Source organism: Podarcis pityusensis (genome assembly GCF_964106645.2).
Source record: "Podarcis pityusensis genome assembly, chromosome: 1".
NCBI lineage: Eukaryota > Metazoa > Chordata > Lepidosauria > Squamata > Lacertidae > Podarcis > Podarcis pityusensis.
In genome coordinates this window covers 121,808,277-121,823,291 of record NC_138028.1, presented here as the reverse complement: position 1 = coordinate 121,823,291, position 15,015 = coordinate 121,808,277, and the positions used below count along the sequence as shown (strand labels likewise).

Sequence of the window (15,015 nt, the reverse complement as noted above, 5' to 3'; positions counted from 1 at the left end):
TGGTAGCCATGGAAACCAAAGAACAATGAGGGAAGTCAACAGTGAGGGAGCCTGTGGGATGGAGTCAGTAAAAAGACTATTTTTACTGGGCAATTTCCACCTTTTCTGTGGGGGCAGACAGCTCTTCAGTGGACCCAGACAACGTCGATTGTATTATGTGCTGTTTCTGAGTGTCCCTTCCACAGTTCAGTATGAAATAAGTATTCTGGGAACTTCACTGTGCTTGTCTGCCTGCATCCGATGGGATTTCTGACTCTGAAAGGCTGCCCCCTTCCCTATTTCACACCAAACAGCTCGCCTTTCCAAATAGAGAGGGATATTCGTGGCCACACTAGAACTTTCCATGGCCTAATCTAGGCAGCCTAGTCCAGGCATGGGCAAACTCGGCCCTCCAGATGTTTTGGGACTACAACTCCCATCATCCCTAGCTAACAGGACCAGTGGTCAGGGATGATGGGGATGATAGGGCCGAGTTTGCCTATGCCTGGCCTAGTCAGTATTTATACTTCAAATTCTTAGTGGTTCTGTCAACAAATGCACAGCTGTTGTTAGCAAGCTGAAAAATGACTCCCAAGAAATTAAAATCAGAGGAGTCCCGAGCTTTCGGCAAGGAACCATCCCACTCATGCTAGACAAAAAAAGCAATCCTCATCCTCAAGGCATTTCTTCCTATTTCACCTGTGTTGCAATCCGTTCTACAAAACAGCTCCAGATCTGCCATTTAAAAATATTAAGAACTTCGGGTCAGCATGTTCCATGAGCAGTTTTACAACCATTCATTTTATTATGATCAACAAATCTCTTCAGATTACTTACAACCATTCCACCATTTAAAGAGAAACGTCTCTGCCATCGGGAGTAATCTTAATTTCATTTCAGGATCCCCTCTCCTCCAAAAGAGATTATTCCTGTGGTATGTTAACAGTAGCTTTTAATTCTTGAATTCAAGACTGCATTCATCTGCACAAAAAAGGTATGATGTTTCGTGTTTTCCCCCAAGGCTCACACTGGACTCGGCTTTGTAGTGAATTTGGGTTAGCTAGTAGGTTACTTCTGGAATTACCGTATTTTTTGCTCTATAAGACTCACTTTTTCCCTCCTAAAAAGTAAGGGGGAATGTGTGTGCGTCTTATGGAGCGAATGCAGGCTGTGCAGCTATCCCAGAAGCCAGAACAGAAGGAGGGATTGCTGCTTTCACTGCGCAGCGATCCCTCTTGCTCTTCTGGCTTCTGAGATTCAGAATATTTTTTTTCTTGTTTTCCTCCTCCAAAAACTAGGTGCGTCTTGTGGTCTGGTGCGTCTTATAGAGCGAAAAATACGGTAGTTACTACAGTGGAATTCTTAACTCTGCTTTCAGTTGCCTTTGTGCTGCTCTTCAAACATCAGTTGCATAATTTTCTTCCAGCTCAAGTGGGGAGTTTAGGGATAAGTGTGGGTCAAGCAACCTGGAAAGAGATTTTGGCACCTGATCACTGTTGCAACAGTAATTTATTATCCACATTGAACAATACGATGACTGCAGCAAACCTTTGCTGATATATTCATTCTATTGAGGTTTTCTTGGCATCTGAACCAGTTTTGTCGTCATTTACATCAACATCTCTGTCAGCAACTGCACCATATCTTTATTTCAGGTGCAGCTGCAGTATGGATCTATCCAATAAAAATGCACTCTGATCTCAGACCACCACACCATCCTTCCCCTCGCTTATGCAAAGGAAACTGGTGGGAGCAAGACAGCAAGCAGCTATGATGTCCTTGAGAAGAGGAAGAAGATGGAACTGTCCATCATCAGACTCTTCTCTAGCGCCCCTGAGGGCAGCTGCCAAAATTTACGGGCAGTATACTTTAGCAAAGATGCTAAGCAATTTTGGTCCTATTGGAAAATTCAGCACACCTGCTCTATAGCCTTCTTCACACAGGTACATGCTGCTTCTACACTCCCATAAGTATTTATGCCAGTGGTTTTCATAAGTAATTTTTATTTGATTTTACAAGTGTAAAATTATAACAATATCAAATACACACGATTGTCATATTTTTCAACTGCATCTTATTTCTTCATCCCTATTTTAAGTCTCTTCATGTTATCCAACATATTTTTTACAAGTGTTGTTAAAATCCTAAAGGTTTCATTTGCGTACAGTGGTCTCTTAAATACATTATAAATCTTCTCCATTATTTCTTAAAACTTTTGCCTTCTTTGTTCCTGTTTCGGTCAGTTTTGCCATTTCGGCATAGTCCAACAGCTTAGTTTGCCATTCTTATGTGCTAGGGACTTTCATCTTCTTTCCACCTCTGGGCTCATAGCATCCGTGTGGCCACCGTTGCATAAATAAAAAGTATTTTCTGCCAGTGGCACCCTGGGGTGCCTTGAAGGATGATCAGGGTGCCACGGGCAACACTGGGCTCTGTCCCTCCTCTGATGCCCCACTTCCATCTCTGCCTCCCAAAGGCTTGCACAGCTGTTTGTTGCAGCAGCCCTGGCTATAAGCTCTGCAGGCAAATGGTGACTTTGGGAGGCACCTCTCTTTGGAAAAGGGGCAGCTCAGAGACCAGGGACAGCAGCACCAACTGCCTGGAGGACTCCTAAGGAGAGGGGAGAGGCTGAGGGAACACTCCACAAGGGTGTTTGAAAAAGTGTGAGAGGCTGCCAGCTGGTCAAGGGAGATGTGGACTCAAAAAGGTTAAAACCCTCTGCTCTATGTGATAGACATATTCTGCAGGAAGAAAAAATTTGCACTGGGAATAACTGTACAGTGGTACCTCAGGTTAAGTACTTAATTCATTCTGGAGGTCCGTTCTTAACCTGAAACTGTTCTTAACCTGAAGCACCACTTTAGCTAATGGGGCCTCCTGCTGCCGCTGCGCTGCCAGAGCACAATTTCTGTTCTCATCCTGAAGCAAAGTTCTTAACCTGAAGCACTATTTCTGGGTTAGCGGAGCTGTAACCTGAAGCGTATGTAACCTGAAGCATATGTAACCCGAGGTACCACTGTACAAGTATGCAGAGCCAGCATTGACCAATGGCTCCTTATGGAGAGATACTTGGGAGCTAATACACTGGCATTGTATAACACTTTTTTTACAAGCGTACGGCTTAAACTGTTTGCACACAGAGCAGCTCTATAACCTTTCAACTACTTGCTGGTTCCCTTTGTGGAATCTACTCGTGTGTCTACTTCAATGCCCTTGGCTAAGATGTACGACTACATTAACAAATATACAGAGTCCGAGACTTTTTAAAAAACCTTTATTTTCTTTCATTTTTCACGAATCATCTTTCAGAACAAACCAGGGACCATCTAGCTAGCTAGCCATGACAACGTTCCACTGAAGCCAACAGAACGTCGTGGGTTGTGAGACTTCATACGTTTGTTCTCAGTGGGATCTCTAGCACTGATCCTGCACACATTAACTCAAAAGTAAGTCCCAGTGCTGATCCCACTGGGGCTGACTCCCAGTTAAGCACACTGGCTGTATCTGGCATTTCCTGGATTGTAACTACCGTGTGATTGAGTTCGTAACAGGCTTCCCAGAATCCTGTACACAGCTACCCGACTGGAAGTGACTGGAGTCTTGTGCATTTGTCAGATGCCTTTTCGCTGCTGTTTTCCATTTTTGCAATCCTGGAACCAAACTGCATGGCTCTCTTTGGCAGGACCGACGAGGCTGTCAAGCCAAGCTCAGCCGCTGCCAGGCGGAGAAGCAATTTCTCCCCGATGCCTCGACGTAGAGTCAAGTTTGCTTTCTCCCAGATGGGAAGAGAATTGAGAAAAGATACTACTTCTTCGTCAAGAAACGGAAACCTAAAACGAAAAAAGAACGCCAAGCAAAATTTATGTTTCAAGAGAATTCAAAAATAAATTGCGAAGAATATTTTTGGAAAAATCCTTGAATCGACTGATTTGGCAGTTACAATCAGAGCTAATTAGTAGTTTCCTATAAGTATCCAAATGTGTGAATTATTCATAAAGGTAAAGGACCCCTGACAGTTAAGTCCAGTCGTGGATGACTCTGGGGTTGCTGCGCTCATCTCGCTTTACAGGCCGAGGGAGCTGTAAAGACAGACAGTTTTTCCGGGTCATGTGGCCAGCAGAGCACGGAAAGGCCGTTTACCTTCCCGCCAGAGCAGTACCTATTTATCTACTTGCACTTTTTGGCATGCTTTTGAACTGCTAGGTTGGCAGGAGCTGGGACCGAGCAACGGAACTCACCCCGTGCGGGGATTCAAACCGCCGACCTTCTGATCGGCAAGCCCAAGAGGCTCAGTGGTTTAGACTTCAGCGCCACCCGCGTATTCATACATAAACCTATTAAAAAAACCAAGCAGCTCAGAGCTAGACAAGCATACTGTGGGAAACTGTGGAGAGACACATCCTTCTGAGATGCGTAAACTGAAGGTCAATCCAGATAAGACAGAGGCACTGTGAGTGGGCAGTTCCTTAGACCGGATGGATGGGAGGTTGCCTGCTCTTGATGAGGATACACACCATCTGAAGGAGCGGGTACACAGTCTGGGGGGGGCACGTCTGTATTCTGTTGCTTGAGGCTCAGGTGGCCTCAATGACATACAGCCCCTTCCATCAGCTTCGGCTGGTGGCCCAGCTGTGCCCTTATCTGGACAGGGATAGCCTAACTTCTGTCACCCATGCTCTGGTAAACTCTAGGATAGATTACTGCAACACAATATACGTGGTGCTGCCTCTGAAGATGGATCGGAAACTAGTGCAGAATTCTGCAGCCAGGTTGCTCAACAGGGCAAGATGGTTACACCGATCCTGGTCTGAACAGGCTGCCAATAAGTTTCTGGGTTCAATTAAGAGTGCTGGTTTTGACCTATAAAGCCTTAAACGGCTCAGGACCATGATACCTCTCCCCATATGAACCAATCTTGAACCCTGCAATCTTCGTGTGCCTCCTTCACAACAGGTCTGGAAGACGGCAACATGAGAACAGGCTTTTTCTGTGGTGGCTCCCTGTCTGTGGAATGCTCTCCCGAAGGAGGTTCAGCCAGTGCCCTCATTGCATATACAGTGGTACCTCTGGTTACATACTTAATTCGTTCCGGAGGTCTGTTCTTAACCTGAGACACCACTTTAGCTAATGGGGCCTCCCACTGCTGCCATGCTGGCGCTACATGATTTCTGTTCTCATCCTGAAGCAAAGTTCTTAACCCGAGGTACTATTTCTGGGTTAGCGGAGTGTGTAACCTGAAGCGTATGTAACCTGAAGCGTATGTAACCCGAGGTACCACTGTACAGTGGATGCTCGGGTTGCAAACGTGATCCGTGCGGGATGCACGTTCGCAACCCACAGCGTCCGCAACCCGCAGCGGCGCGTCTGCACAGGTTGCAATTCAGTGCTTCTGTGCATGCATGACCGCCAGAACCCGGGTCATGTGGCCAGCAGGACTAAACCACTTCTGGCGCAACGGGACACTGTGACAGAAATCAGAGTGCACAGAAACGGCGTTTACCTTCCTGCCGCAGCTGTACCCATTTATCTACTTGCACTGGTCTGCTTTCGAATTGCTAGGTTGGCAGGAGCTGGGACAGGGCAACGAGAGCTCACTCCATCACGGGGATTCGAACCGCCAACCTTCCGATCGGCAAGCCAAGCCCAAGAGGCTCAGTGGTTTAGATCACAGCGCCACAAGTTACTGCATGTATTTAGGTGCCAAGCAAAAACATTCCTCTTCTCCCAGACCTTTGGCTAATGAAACAATCTATGGCCTTTTAAACCATAAGGGGTTGGGGAATTGATTTCATTTGTTATTATGGTATGTATTTTTTGTCTTTTTATATTGAAAACCGCCTTGTGATCCTCAGATGAAGGGCAGTATAGAAACTGAATAAATCAACATCATCACCATCACTCCAACTTGCTGCACCTTAATGAAGTAATGATGCTAACAAAATATCCTCAGTTATGATGATTTAAAAAGAAATAGCCCAGTAACTTCCCCTTCCAAACAGCTTACCTAGCTTCTTTGCCATGATCCCCAATAACTCTATCATCTCGGCCAAGGTTCCTAGATGAAATTCGCCCCAGTTCCATTTCCAGTTCTTCATTCAATCCCTCCAAACTATGTTTTTCAAAGCAAGCCCGGTGCCTAGAATAGCCAGCAAGCTGCTCATCTGCTCCAATTCCAGTAAGTACAATCTGCAACAGAGCACAACTTGCAGTCTTAGCATTTATTTACTCAACCAGCTGTACCCTAAAACACTTTTACTCCGCAATATTTTGCATTTACTTTGGTAAATCTAATTATAGCTACATCCAAATTAAACTCTATTTAGATTTAAATAAACAGTTTTATAAGGTTCAGTTCTGTTCCAATGAACAACTGGCAATCTATTTAGACAGGAGAAGAACAGCATTTTATTCAGCTGGAAATACGCAGATGACTATTACAACTGTGCCAGATTTCCATCCCATTTAAATCATAGAGCCATCATCGTTACCAAAAGAATACAGTAAGCGGTGTTCAAAAATCCCATTGCTCTAGGTGCACTTCACAACTGGGAATTTCATTAGTGCAAGCAGATTCTGAGCTCTGGGCACAGTACTGTGCCTAAGATTTCAGATTAAAACTGCAGTGGAAGGAAAGGAGGACCTTTTTCTGCCTCCCCACTTCCAGCCACTTTCTGAAGAATTTAGAAGAGACCCTCTTAAGAATATTAGTGGGGTGGGCAGGAGAAGGACTCAACCATATGAAAAATGAACATATTTTAACTGCAGTTCATTCATTTTCAGCTTGTATTCTTGTTATAAAAACAGCATGCCTAGACATTCCGTTGTTGTATCCATAACTTAGGTTTAAGGTGCCATTTAGCTCCTAACTTTCGTATCTCAGTTTCTATCAGTGACAGTAAGCCCGTAACTTACTTACACGCATCTAACTTGTCCACATTCAATTTTACATGTGTGGCAAAAGAGCTAATAAAATAAAAAGGAACTGCAAAGTTATGCCTGCAGTATAAGCAGGGCTCACTCCCTTGTAGGCTTAGGATTGCAATACCAACTATGGAGTAAAAACAGATGTGAGTGAGAAAGTCGTTAGTCATAAATTGATAGCTAGCTTTATACCTTCGCAACGCTTTTATATGGCCTTATATCTCCCTGACTGGTAATCAGGCCTTCTCCTCTGGAAGCAAACCACACAGCACAACCGATACTATCATCCAGAACAGTGCCCAAGGGATAAACTAAATGACTTATGTGTTGTTGTCTCATTGCTTTTAACTCCTCAAGCGTAACGTTGATTTCCACGAAATTCCACGATCGGGAAGGACTGACGGTTTTCAGTTCTTCCAGCCCTGCCTTGCCGGTAATTCTGTCAGGCACGTTAAAAGATGACGAAGAGCCACATTTCACAATGCCGGTGTCATCAAAGCATCCCTGACTAGGGGGCGACTGTTTCTGTTCCTTGCTCTTTTTCTTGGTGGAACTGCTTTGCCTTCCTTTGTCTGTTACCTTGAAGGCCACATTGAGAAGATCAATGGGTTCTTCTGAAGGAACATGCCTGTCAGCAAGGGCTGCTATGAGAATGGAATCAATGCCCCCAGAAAAAAGCACCGCAACATGAGGTTTTCTCGGAGCTGCTCCTGACATTTCGGCCTCTCTAGCCAGACATAAAACTCGTCTCTCGACTGCTCTACTCAACACGTCAATAAACTGGTGAACAAGTTCCTTCTTATGGTGCTTTGCAAGTAACATCTGCAGAACTTCCACATCTGCTACATTGTTGGTAAAATCAAATAAACGGGACTCCTCCTGTGTGTTAAGGGTCTCCTTATTTAACGGAATGACAGGCGCTACCAACGTGTGTGAGTCATTCACCACAAGAGACACGTAACTTGGGGAATATTTAGAAGCCATATTTAAGTCACCAAGGACTGCTTTCTCGGTAGCATTCTGTCTGGAAGGGTATTTCCAAGGATACAGCGTTAAAGTCACCACTTCGGATGCAGCGCAGGCCTTGAGATCCAATCTGAAGATTCCCGATGCCGGAACTTCCTGCCACGGATTACCAGAGACGGCACTTACGGAAGAAAGAACGAAAACTTTGTCTGCCTCTTTATTGAACTGCCACAGCAGACTGCGGCGGCCAAAGAAGTCTCTGCCGAACCACAAGCAATGCTCCGACGCCTGATAAAAAACAAAAGACCATGGACCCTGAATGGAAGAGAACACTGACAAAACGTCCGATTCACGACGGCACGTGCAAAGTTGCCGAAAAATAATTTGAGTGTCGTTCTCTTCAGCTGTTACAGGAACACCGCTGAAGATTTCTCCATTCCAAAGAAACACATTGCCACTTGTAGGATCTTCCACAGGCTGTGGAGTCAACTGTCCCCTTAAGTGAAGCACGTGGCCAGAAAATAAGCAGTGGTATGGAAGCTGGGGTACAGTCTTAATCAGTTGTTGACTACTATTGGGTCCTCGTCTCCTAAGATTACATAAAATATCCTCTTTCAAGAAACAGCCGTCAGGGGGATGTACAGACAAGCTGACCACACAGCAAATTCCACACATTGTAAACGTGTGTTTGAAGCCTTAGCTTATTTCTTGATTTTGACTTTCTCCGAATTCTCCATTTCCTGATGTGCCTTCTTCAGTTCATCTAATGTGTCTGTAAAAAAGAGAGGAAAACCTGTATTTAGCACATCAGTTAAAAACTGCAAAATAAAAGCGTTATAAAGTATTCTAAACAGTCCATAACTGCATGCTCTAGAAGTCCAATTATTGCCAAATTTAAAATGAACACTTTAAACTGCGTCCACGATCCAGAAATCTGCAATAACAAGTAGGGGAACAACTCCTCCAATCAAATGGACTGGGCAGGAGCAGGAAATGGGGGGGTGGGGTGCCAATATGTAATCTACAGTGGTGCCTCGCAAGACGAAATTAATTCGTTCCGCAAGTTTTTTCTTCTTGCGAGTTTTTCGTCTTGCGATGCACGGTTTCCCATAGGAATGCATTGAAAATCAATTAATGCGTTCCTAAGGAAACCGCCTTCAGACCAGGTCTGGGGACAGTCTGTCCCCCGACCTCTTCTGAAGGCTGGGGGGGGGGGGGACAAGGGCTTTTCTTCCCACCCACCCCAGCATTTTAAAAAACCCCGGGACAGCGGAGGGCTTCTCCGCTGTCCGGGGCGATCTTAAAATGCTGGCGGGCGGCATTTTAAAATCGCCCCGGGACAGTGGAGGACTTCTCCGCTGTCCGGGGCGATTTAAAAGCCCCTGGGAAGGCAGGCAGGGGGGACAAAGACTTTTGCCCCCCGCCAGCCTTCAGAAGAGGTCCTGGACCTCTTCTGAAGGCTGGCGGGGGGCGAAAGTCTTTGTCCCCCCCGCCTGCCTTCAAAAGCTGTCCGGCCAAGGCTTCGCGGACCTCTCCGCAAGCAGCGGCAGCACTGCCGCTGCTTGCGGAGAGTTGCCGGCATGCCGAAGCCTGCGCGCGCTGAGATCAGCGCGCCCAGGCTTCACAGACCTCTCCGTGAGCAGCGGCAGCGCTGCCGCTGTTTGCGGAGAGTTGCCGGCATGCCGAAGCCTGCGCGCGCTGAGATCAGCGCGCCCAGGCTTCGCGGACCTCTCCGCGAGCAGCGGCAGCGCTGCCGCTGCTTGCGGAGAGTTGCCGGCATGCCGAAGCCTGCGCGCGCTGAGATCAGCGCGCCCAGGCTTCGCGGACCTCTCCTGCCTTCAAAAGCCGTCCGGGATAGCGGGAAGCGCTTCCCTGCTATCCCGGACTGCTTTTAAAATGCTGGCGGTGGGGAGCAAAGCCTTTCGGCCCCCGCCAGCCTTCCTGGACCTCTTCTGAAGGCCGGAGGGGGGGGAAAGGCTTTGCTCCCCACCGCTAGCATTTAAAAGAGGTCCCCGGAGATTTCCCTATGGGCTTTCGTCTTGCGAAGCAAGCCCATAGGGAAATTCGTTTTGCGAAGCGCCTCCAAAACGGAAAACCCTTTCGTCTAGCGGGTTTTCCGTCTTGCGAGGCGTTCGTCTTGCGGGGTACCACTGTATGTCCCAGCTAACAGCAGGGAAGGTAACACAATAGTCGCAACAGAAGACTCATTCTGCTAGTATTCTCATGGGCATCTACACCAGAACCTGAAAATTGAGAGCTGTGGGTTACAGAACTCTTTTGAACACATGGTGAAGGTATGAATAAAAAAAAGAGGATAGGAAAACAGGAACTTGTATCACATAGCATATTTTTTCCCACCAGATATAGCTGTTTAATTTCACTTCTGTAAAATTTAGCAACAGCAGTATCTGAGCCTGCTATATTCCAAATACTGATATTTCTGTATTACAGTAATGAACTCCTTTCAGATGATTTATGATCACACCCCCATGCTAAAAACTGATATGAAAACAATAGCCTCTTTTATATGAGAACTTACATTTTATAACAAAACCCATCCATCAATTCACCCTGTATATTTTGTTGAGCTAAGCTAGCTTCTTAAGTCTACCTTTTAAACATCATTCTAGTTGATTTAACCTTAATCTCAGCCACATATGGAGAATATTTCAATCTTCTTTCCATCTTAATATCAGAAACCCTGTAAATATACAACTTTGATCCTCAGTAAACCTGAGCCTCCTCATCTATCGATCGATTGATCTATCCTTGGCTATTTTCAGACTAGTGATATGCCTCCCACCATCACACGACACACTTTATATGGGTCCAAGGACCAAAAATTCCTAACTGGTTCATGAAACACAGGCCCCATAGCACTAATCATCATAAAGATTTTCTGGATGGTTGCCTACATTCTAATGATGGTGATGATTACTTATATTAAGGACATAATTGGGCATATATAAAGGAACGCTATCTGTACAAGTGTAATACCATGTAAAATCCGTACTATGTAACATCACGCAGCTTCTCTACATCCAATCACAAATAAAAAATTAAGAGAGCCAAGGAACTTACTTTTGCATTCGGATAGTGTTTGGGTTCTGTCTGCTAGAAAAAATATGTTGCTGTTGGGCTGCTGCCTGTAAACTTTCTGCAAAACAAGAAGAAAACAAGTAGGTTTAGCTACACTGGGGAAAAAATAAGTGTTCTTATTTCTGAGGTTTTTGTTACTGTTTTTGAATTTTGGTCTTAATTTACAATTTATTTATTTTTTAAAAAAAATTCAGAAATCACATTATTTCTCTACCATTAATCTTACTAGATTAGAGAAGTCTATAAGCAGGTTTATCTTAATTTTTTTTACAAAGCTTTGACACAAGAGTAGCGTGTCATGGTTTTCATTGATTAGGATCCCACTCATTCAGCGGGCACAAAGGATGCATGTGTGATTAAATTTCCTGTTTCGACATTTCTAGGGACCCATGAAGTAGTTGCTGCTTTGCATGTACCTAATACTTTGCAGATATCTTTCAGAACAAAAGTGGAAGGTACGAAAGCTATCACAACTCAGTTTACTCTGTGCACTGCTACAGTTATGTGCAAATCTGGACGCCACATTTTCAAAGCTCCCTAGGTTTCCTCCTATATAGTTAGTTATAATTTATCAAAAGGAATTACCCGGTTCTTCTTCAAGTTGGAAACTTCATCAACTACAACTTTTTGCTCTTTAATCTGCAACAAAAGGGAAAAGAAACTGAGAAAATGCAAATGTTCTGCTACTAAATTCAATACCACCAATACACTTGGCCATTACAGGAGCACAACATGTGGATGGCCTTGAAGGCACACTTTTGAGTTTCTTTACAGCATTAATGGGAAGAAGCAACGTGGGTGCACCTTCTGCAAATATACAGTAACAGAAATAGTTGTGGAATTCTGCTTTATTAATGTGTGTTTCTGTGTTGAAGGCAGCAGCTATGCCTTTAGAATTACCAACTCCATTAATTAGACTCTCATGATTTGCAAGACATAGTTGTTGCATCAACAAGATGGTACAAGTGCATGTTTCCTCAGAAGTAAATCCCACTGTGTACAATAGAGCTTTCCTTCTAATAAGTGTGTTTAGGGATTCAGTTGTAAGATAACGAACTGTTGACATCACAATGTTAAAACGTCACAGCAAGTTCTTTTATCTCTCGCTTGACAGCAGAGCTTAACGCTTGCTCAAGATTCTTCCACCAGAAACAATGCAAACACAGCAACAATTTAGGGTGCCTCTGTGTGGCAGTTTCCCATGGACTTGGTGCTGCTCAAGAACAGCATGAGAAACTGAGATATAAAAGCTAGGAGCTAAATGGCACCTTAAACCTAGGTTATGGGCGCAACAACGGAATGTCTAGGTGCGCTTACAAACCTGAAAATGAATGAACTGCGGTTAAAATATTATGTTCATTTTTCACATGGTCTAGTCCTTCTCCTGCCCACCCCCCTAATATTCTTAAGAGGGTCTCTTCTATATTCTTCAGAAAGTGGCTGTTCTATATTCTTCAGAAAGTCGACAGACAGTAGCTGGAAGTGAGGAGGCAGAAAAAGGTCCTCCTTTTCTTCCACTGTGCAGTTTTAATCTGAAATCTTAGGCGCAGTACTGTGCCCAGAGCTCAGAAACTGCTGGCGCTAATGAACTTCCCTGTCGCAAACTGCGCCCAGAACAATGGGAGTTTTGAACACTGCTCACGCATACAAGTTTTATTTTGTAAAAAGAACTGTTATTGTTTTCCACTAACAATATAACATCAACCAAGTGTAGAGAAACAGCAGAGCACAAATATTGCACCAATATACTATATCAAGCCATACTCATACAAGCGGAGGTAGCTGACCGTTGCAGCTGCCCACCTCACAATGGAAAATTGCCACGATATATTTATAAAGAACATGGTTGTTACAGAAGGCATGAAATGAAGGTGCATGCAAGTTTTACGCAACAACCACACAACGCTGTCTTCATGAAAACGCTGCCACTCATTATTTCCCCATTTAATCTGAGTTTACCATTTGCACAGAAATCCCAGCAAGTCTCAAAACAGCAGCAAAAAACAAAACAAAACAACAACAGCAATGGAAATGCTAAATCCTGATTAAATGGGGAAAACCGCAGCTTGGCCTTTAGGTGAGGACAATATCAGGTGGATGCTGCAAATAAATAAATAAAAACCAAAAAAACCCCCAAACCCCACATTCCCAAACCCCACTTGCATGCATGAACAGCACCGATTCCAGAATAAACCGAAGTGTTGGATGACCATCTCCCTCTGTTAAGGTTATGCCTTTCCCATTCACCTTTCTGTTGAGCTCCTCTTTGTCATACAGCTTCATCTCCTCTGCCTTTTGTGGTATTTGGCTCGACATCTGCTGCAAGTCCGTGCTATTCCAAGGCCACCTGTACTTCTTTTTCGGTGCGATCAGCAGTTGCTTTTTCGGTGGATGAAAATCGTGCCTCAAAACCAGCCAGGATCATGAGATCTGAAGGGAAAGGAGGGGGAAAAGCTTCAGGATCAAGCCAGAGGCCCATGTAGTCTAGCATCCTGTTCTCACAGTGGCCAAACAGATTCCTGTAGGAAGCACACAAGCAAGACCTGAGCAGCACAGCGCTATCCACACCTGTGAATCACAGCAACTGGTACTCAAGAGTCACAATGCTTCCCACAGTGGGATGGGGAGATGGGTTACCAAAAGGGGCATCTGAACTGCAGTGACCTCGCTGCTGCCTCAGCCCCACTTCTTCCCCTCCTGCCTCCTTAAGGGGTGTCGGGGAGGCCAAGCAAGCAGTATCACCCAACTTCTGAGGGGAAGAAAAGCCAGGGCGAGTTTGCCAAGTAACGCAAGATAAATTTAAACTAGAAGGACGGGACGTAAGAGGCACTCATGCCATGAGATCAGGGTTTCCACAACATGGGCCTCCGGCTGTTTTTGGACTACAATTCCCATCATCCCTGATCACTGATCCTGCTATCTAGGGATGATGGGAGTTATAGTCCAAAAGACAGCTAGAGGCCCACGTTTGGGGAACTCTGCACTAGATTAACAGAGGCAGATTTAGGGGAGTGTGAATGGTTCACCCACATTGGGTGCCAAGCCAGGGGGGGGGTACTGCAACAATAATGTAGAAGAGAAAGTGAGGGCAGGGGGCACCAAATTTTGGCATCGCACAGGGTGCTGCTGAAATTTGAAAGTCCAAAGTCCGTTGATGATATTAAGCAAGAGGACTTTTGTTTATGGTGGAAATGGGTTAAGGCTCCCTTTCTTACATTCAAAAAGAGACACACACACCCCGCCCAGTCCATTTATACAAGCTGGATCTGTGGAAAACGACACCGATTTTGCACATGGTGCAAAGTAAGGAAATGCAGCTCTCTGAATAATAGGGATTTTATGATTTATATGCTGCCCATCTGACTGAGTTGCCCCAGCCACTCTGGGTGGCTCCCAACAAAATATTAAAAACACAATAAAACATCCACCATTGAAAACCCTCCTGAACAGGGCTGCCTTCAGATGTCTTCTAAAAGTTGTATAGTTATTTATTTCCTTGACATCTGATGGGAGGGTGTTCCACAGGATGGGTGCCACTAGCAAAGAGGCCCTTCCACCTGATTCCCTGTAGCGTTACTTCTCGTAGTGAGGGGACCGCCAGAAGGCTCTTGGAGGTGGACCTCAGTGTCCAAGCTGCATGATGGGGATGGAGACAGTCCTTCAGGCTGAATATCCATTTTCCACCTCCCCTCCCAGGCTAAAACTCCGGATCGCTTCCAGACTCCATCACAGGGCCGGCACTCCCATGAGGCACACTGAAGCGGCTGCCTCATGAGGCAGAACTGGGGCAACCCACTGGAAACCCCGCATGCCTTTGGCAGATGAGTGGAGCGTTGGAGGCAGCAGCCATCACAATATCAAATGATTCTGATGTCTATGGCTGCAAACCTATTGCGCCCAGTTAACCAGGGAACAAGTCCCACTTGAACTCAGAATCTGATCCAACGAGCTCAGGGTTGCCTGAGACCTCCCTAGGGTTTCCCCACGGGCACCTTACATTTCACACGTGCAGCGTACCCGGCGCTCCGCTTCTTCCGCCATCCAACGACC

At 45.3% G+C, this 15,015-nt stretch overlaps 1 protein-coding gene and 1 long non-coding RNA gene across 3 annotated transcripts; one reads left to right on the top strand and one right to left on the bottom strand.

Annotated features, from left to right (window-relative positions):
* Positions 1–42: 42 nt before the first annotated feature.
* Positions 43–3,389, top strand: LOC308458638. The gene is made up of 3 exons (XR_013977603.1): positions 43–150; positions 1,635–1,922; positions 3,289–3,389. It is a non-coding gene; the product is annotated as an uncharacterized lncRNA (long non-coding RNA).
* Positions 3,235–13,392, bottom strand: ASNSD1 (asparagine synthetase domain containing 1). 2 transcript variants are annotated; one of them, XM_080971142.1, is made up of 5 exons: positions 13,213–13,392; positions 11,551–11,604; positions 7,093–8,638; positions 5,984–6,165; positions 3,235–3,809 (listed from the first exon to the last, which is right to left on the bottom strand). In XM_080971142.1, the coding sequence occupies exons 3-5, from the start codon at positions 8,539–8,541 to the stop codon at positions 3,554–3,556; spliced, it is 1,887 nt and encodes a 628-aa protein (XP_080827268.1). In that variant the 5' UTR covers positions 8,542–8,638; positions 11,551–11,604; positions 13,213–13,392; the 3' UTR covers positions 3,235–3,553. The 2 variants fall into 2 exon arrangements, with proteins under 2 accessions (XP_080827268.1, XP_080827267.1); XM_080971141.1 differs by lacking the exons at positions 11,551–11,604; positions 13,213–13,392 and adding an exon at positions 10,948–11,023.
* Positions 13,393–15,015: the final 1,623 nt, after the last annotated feature.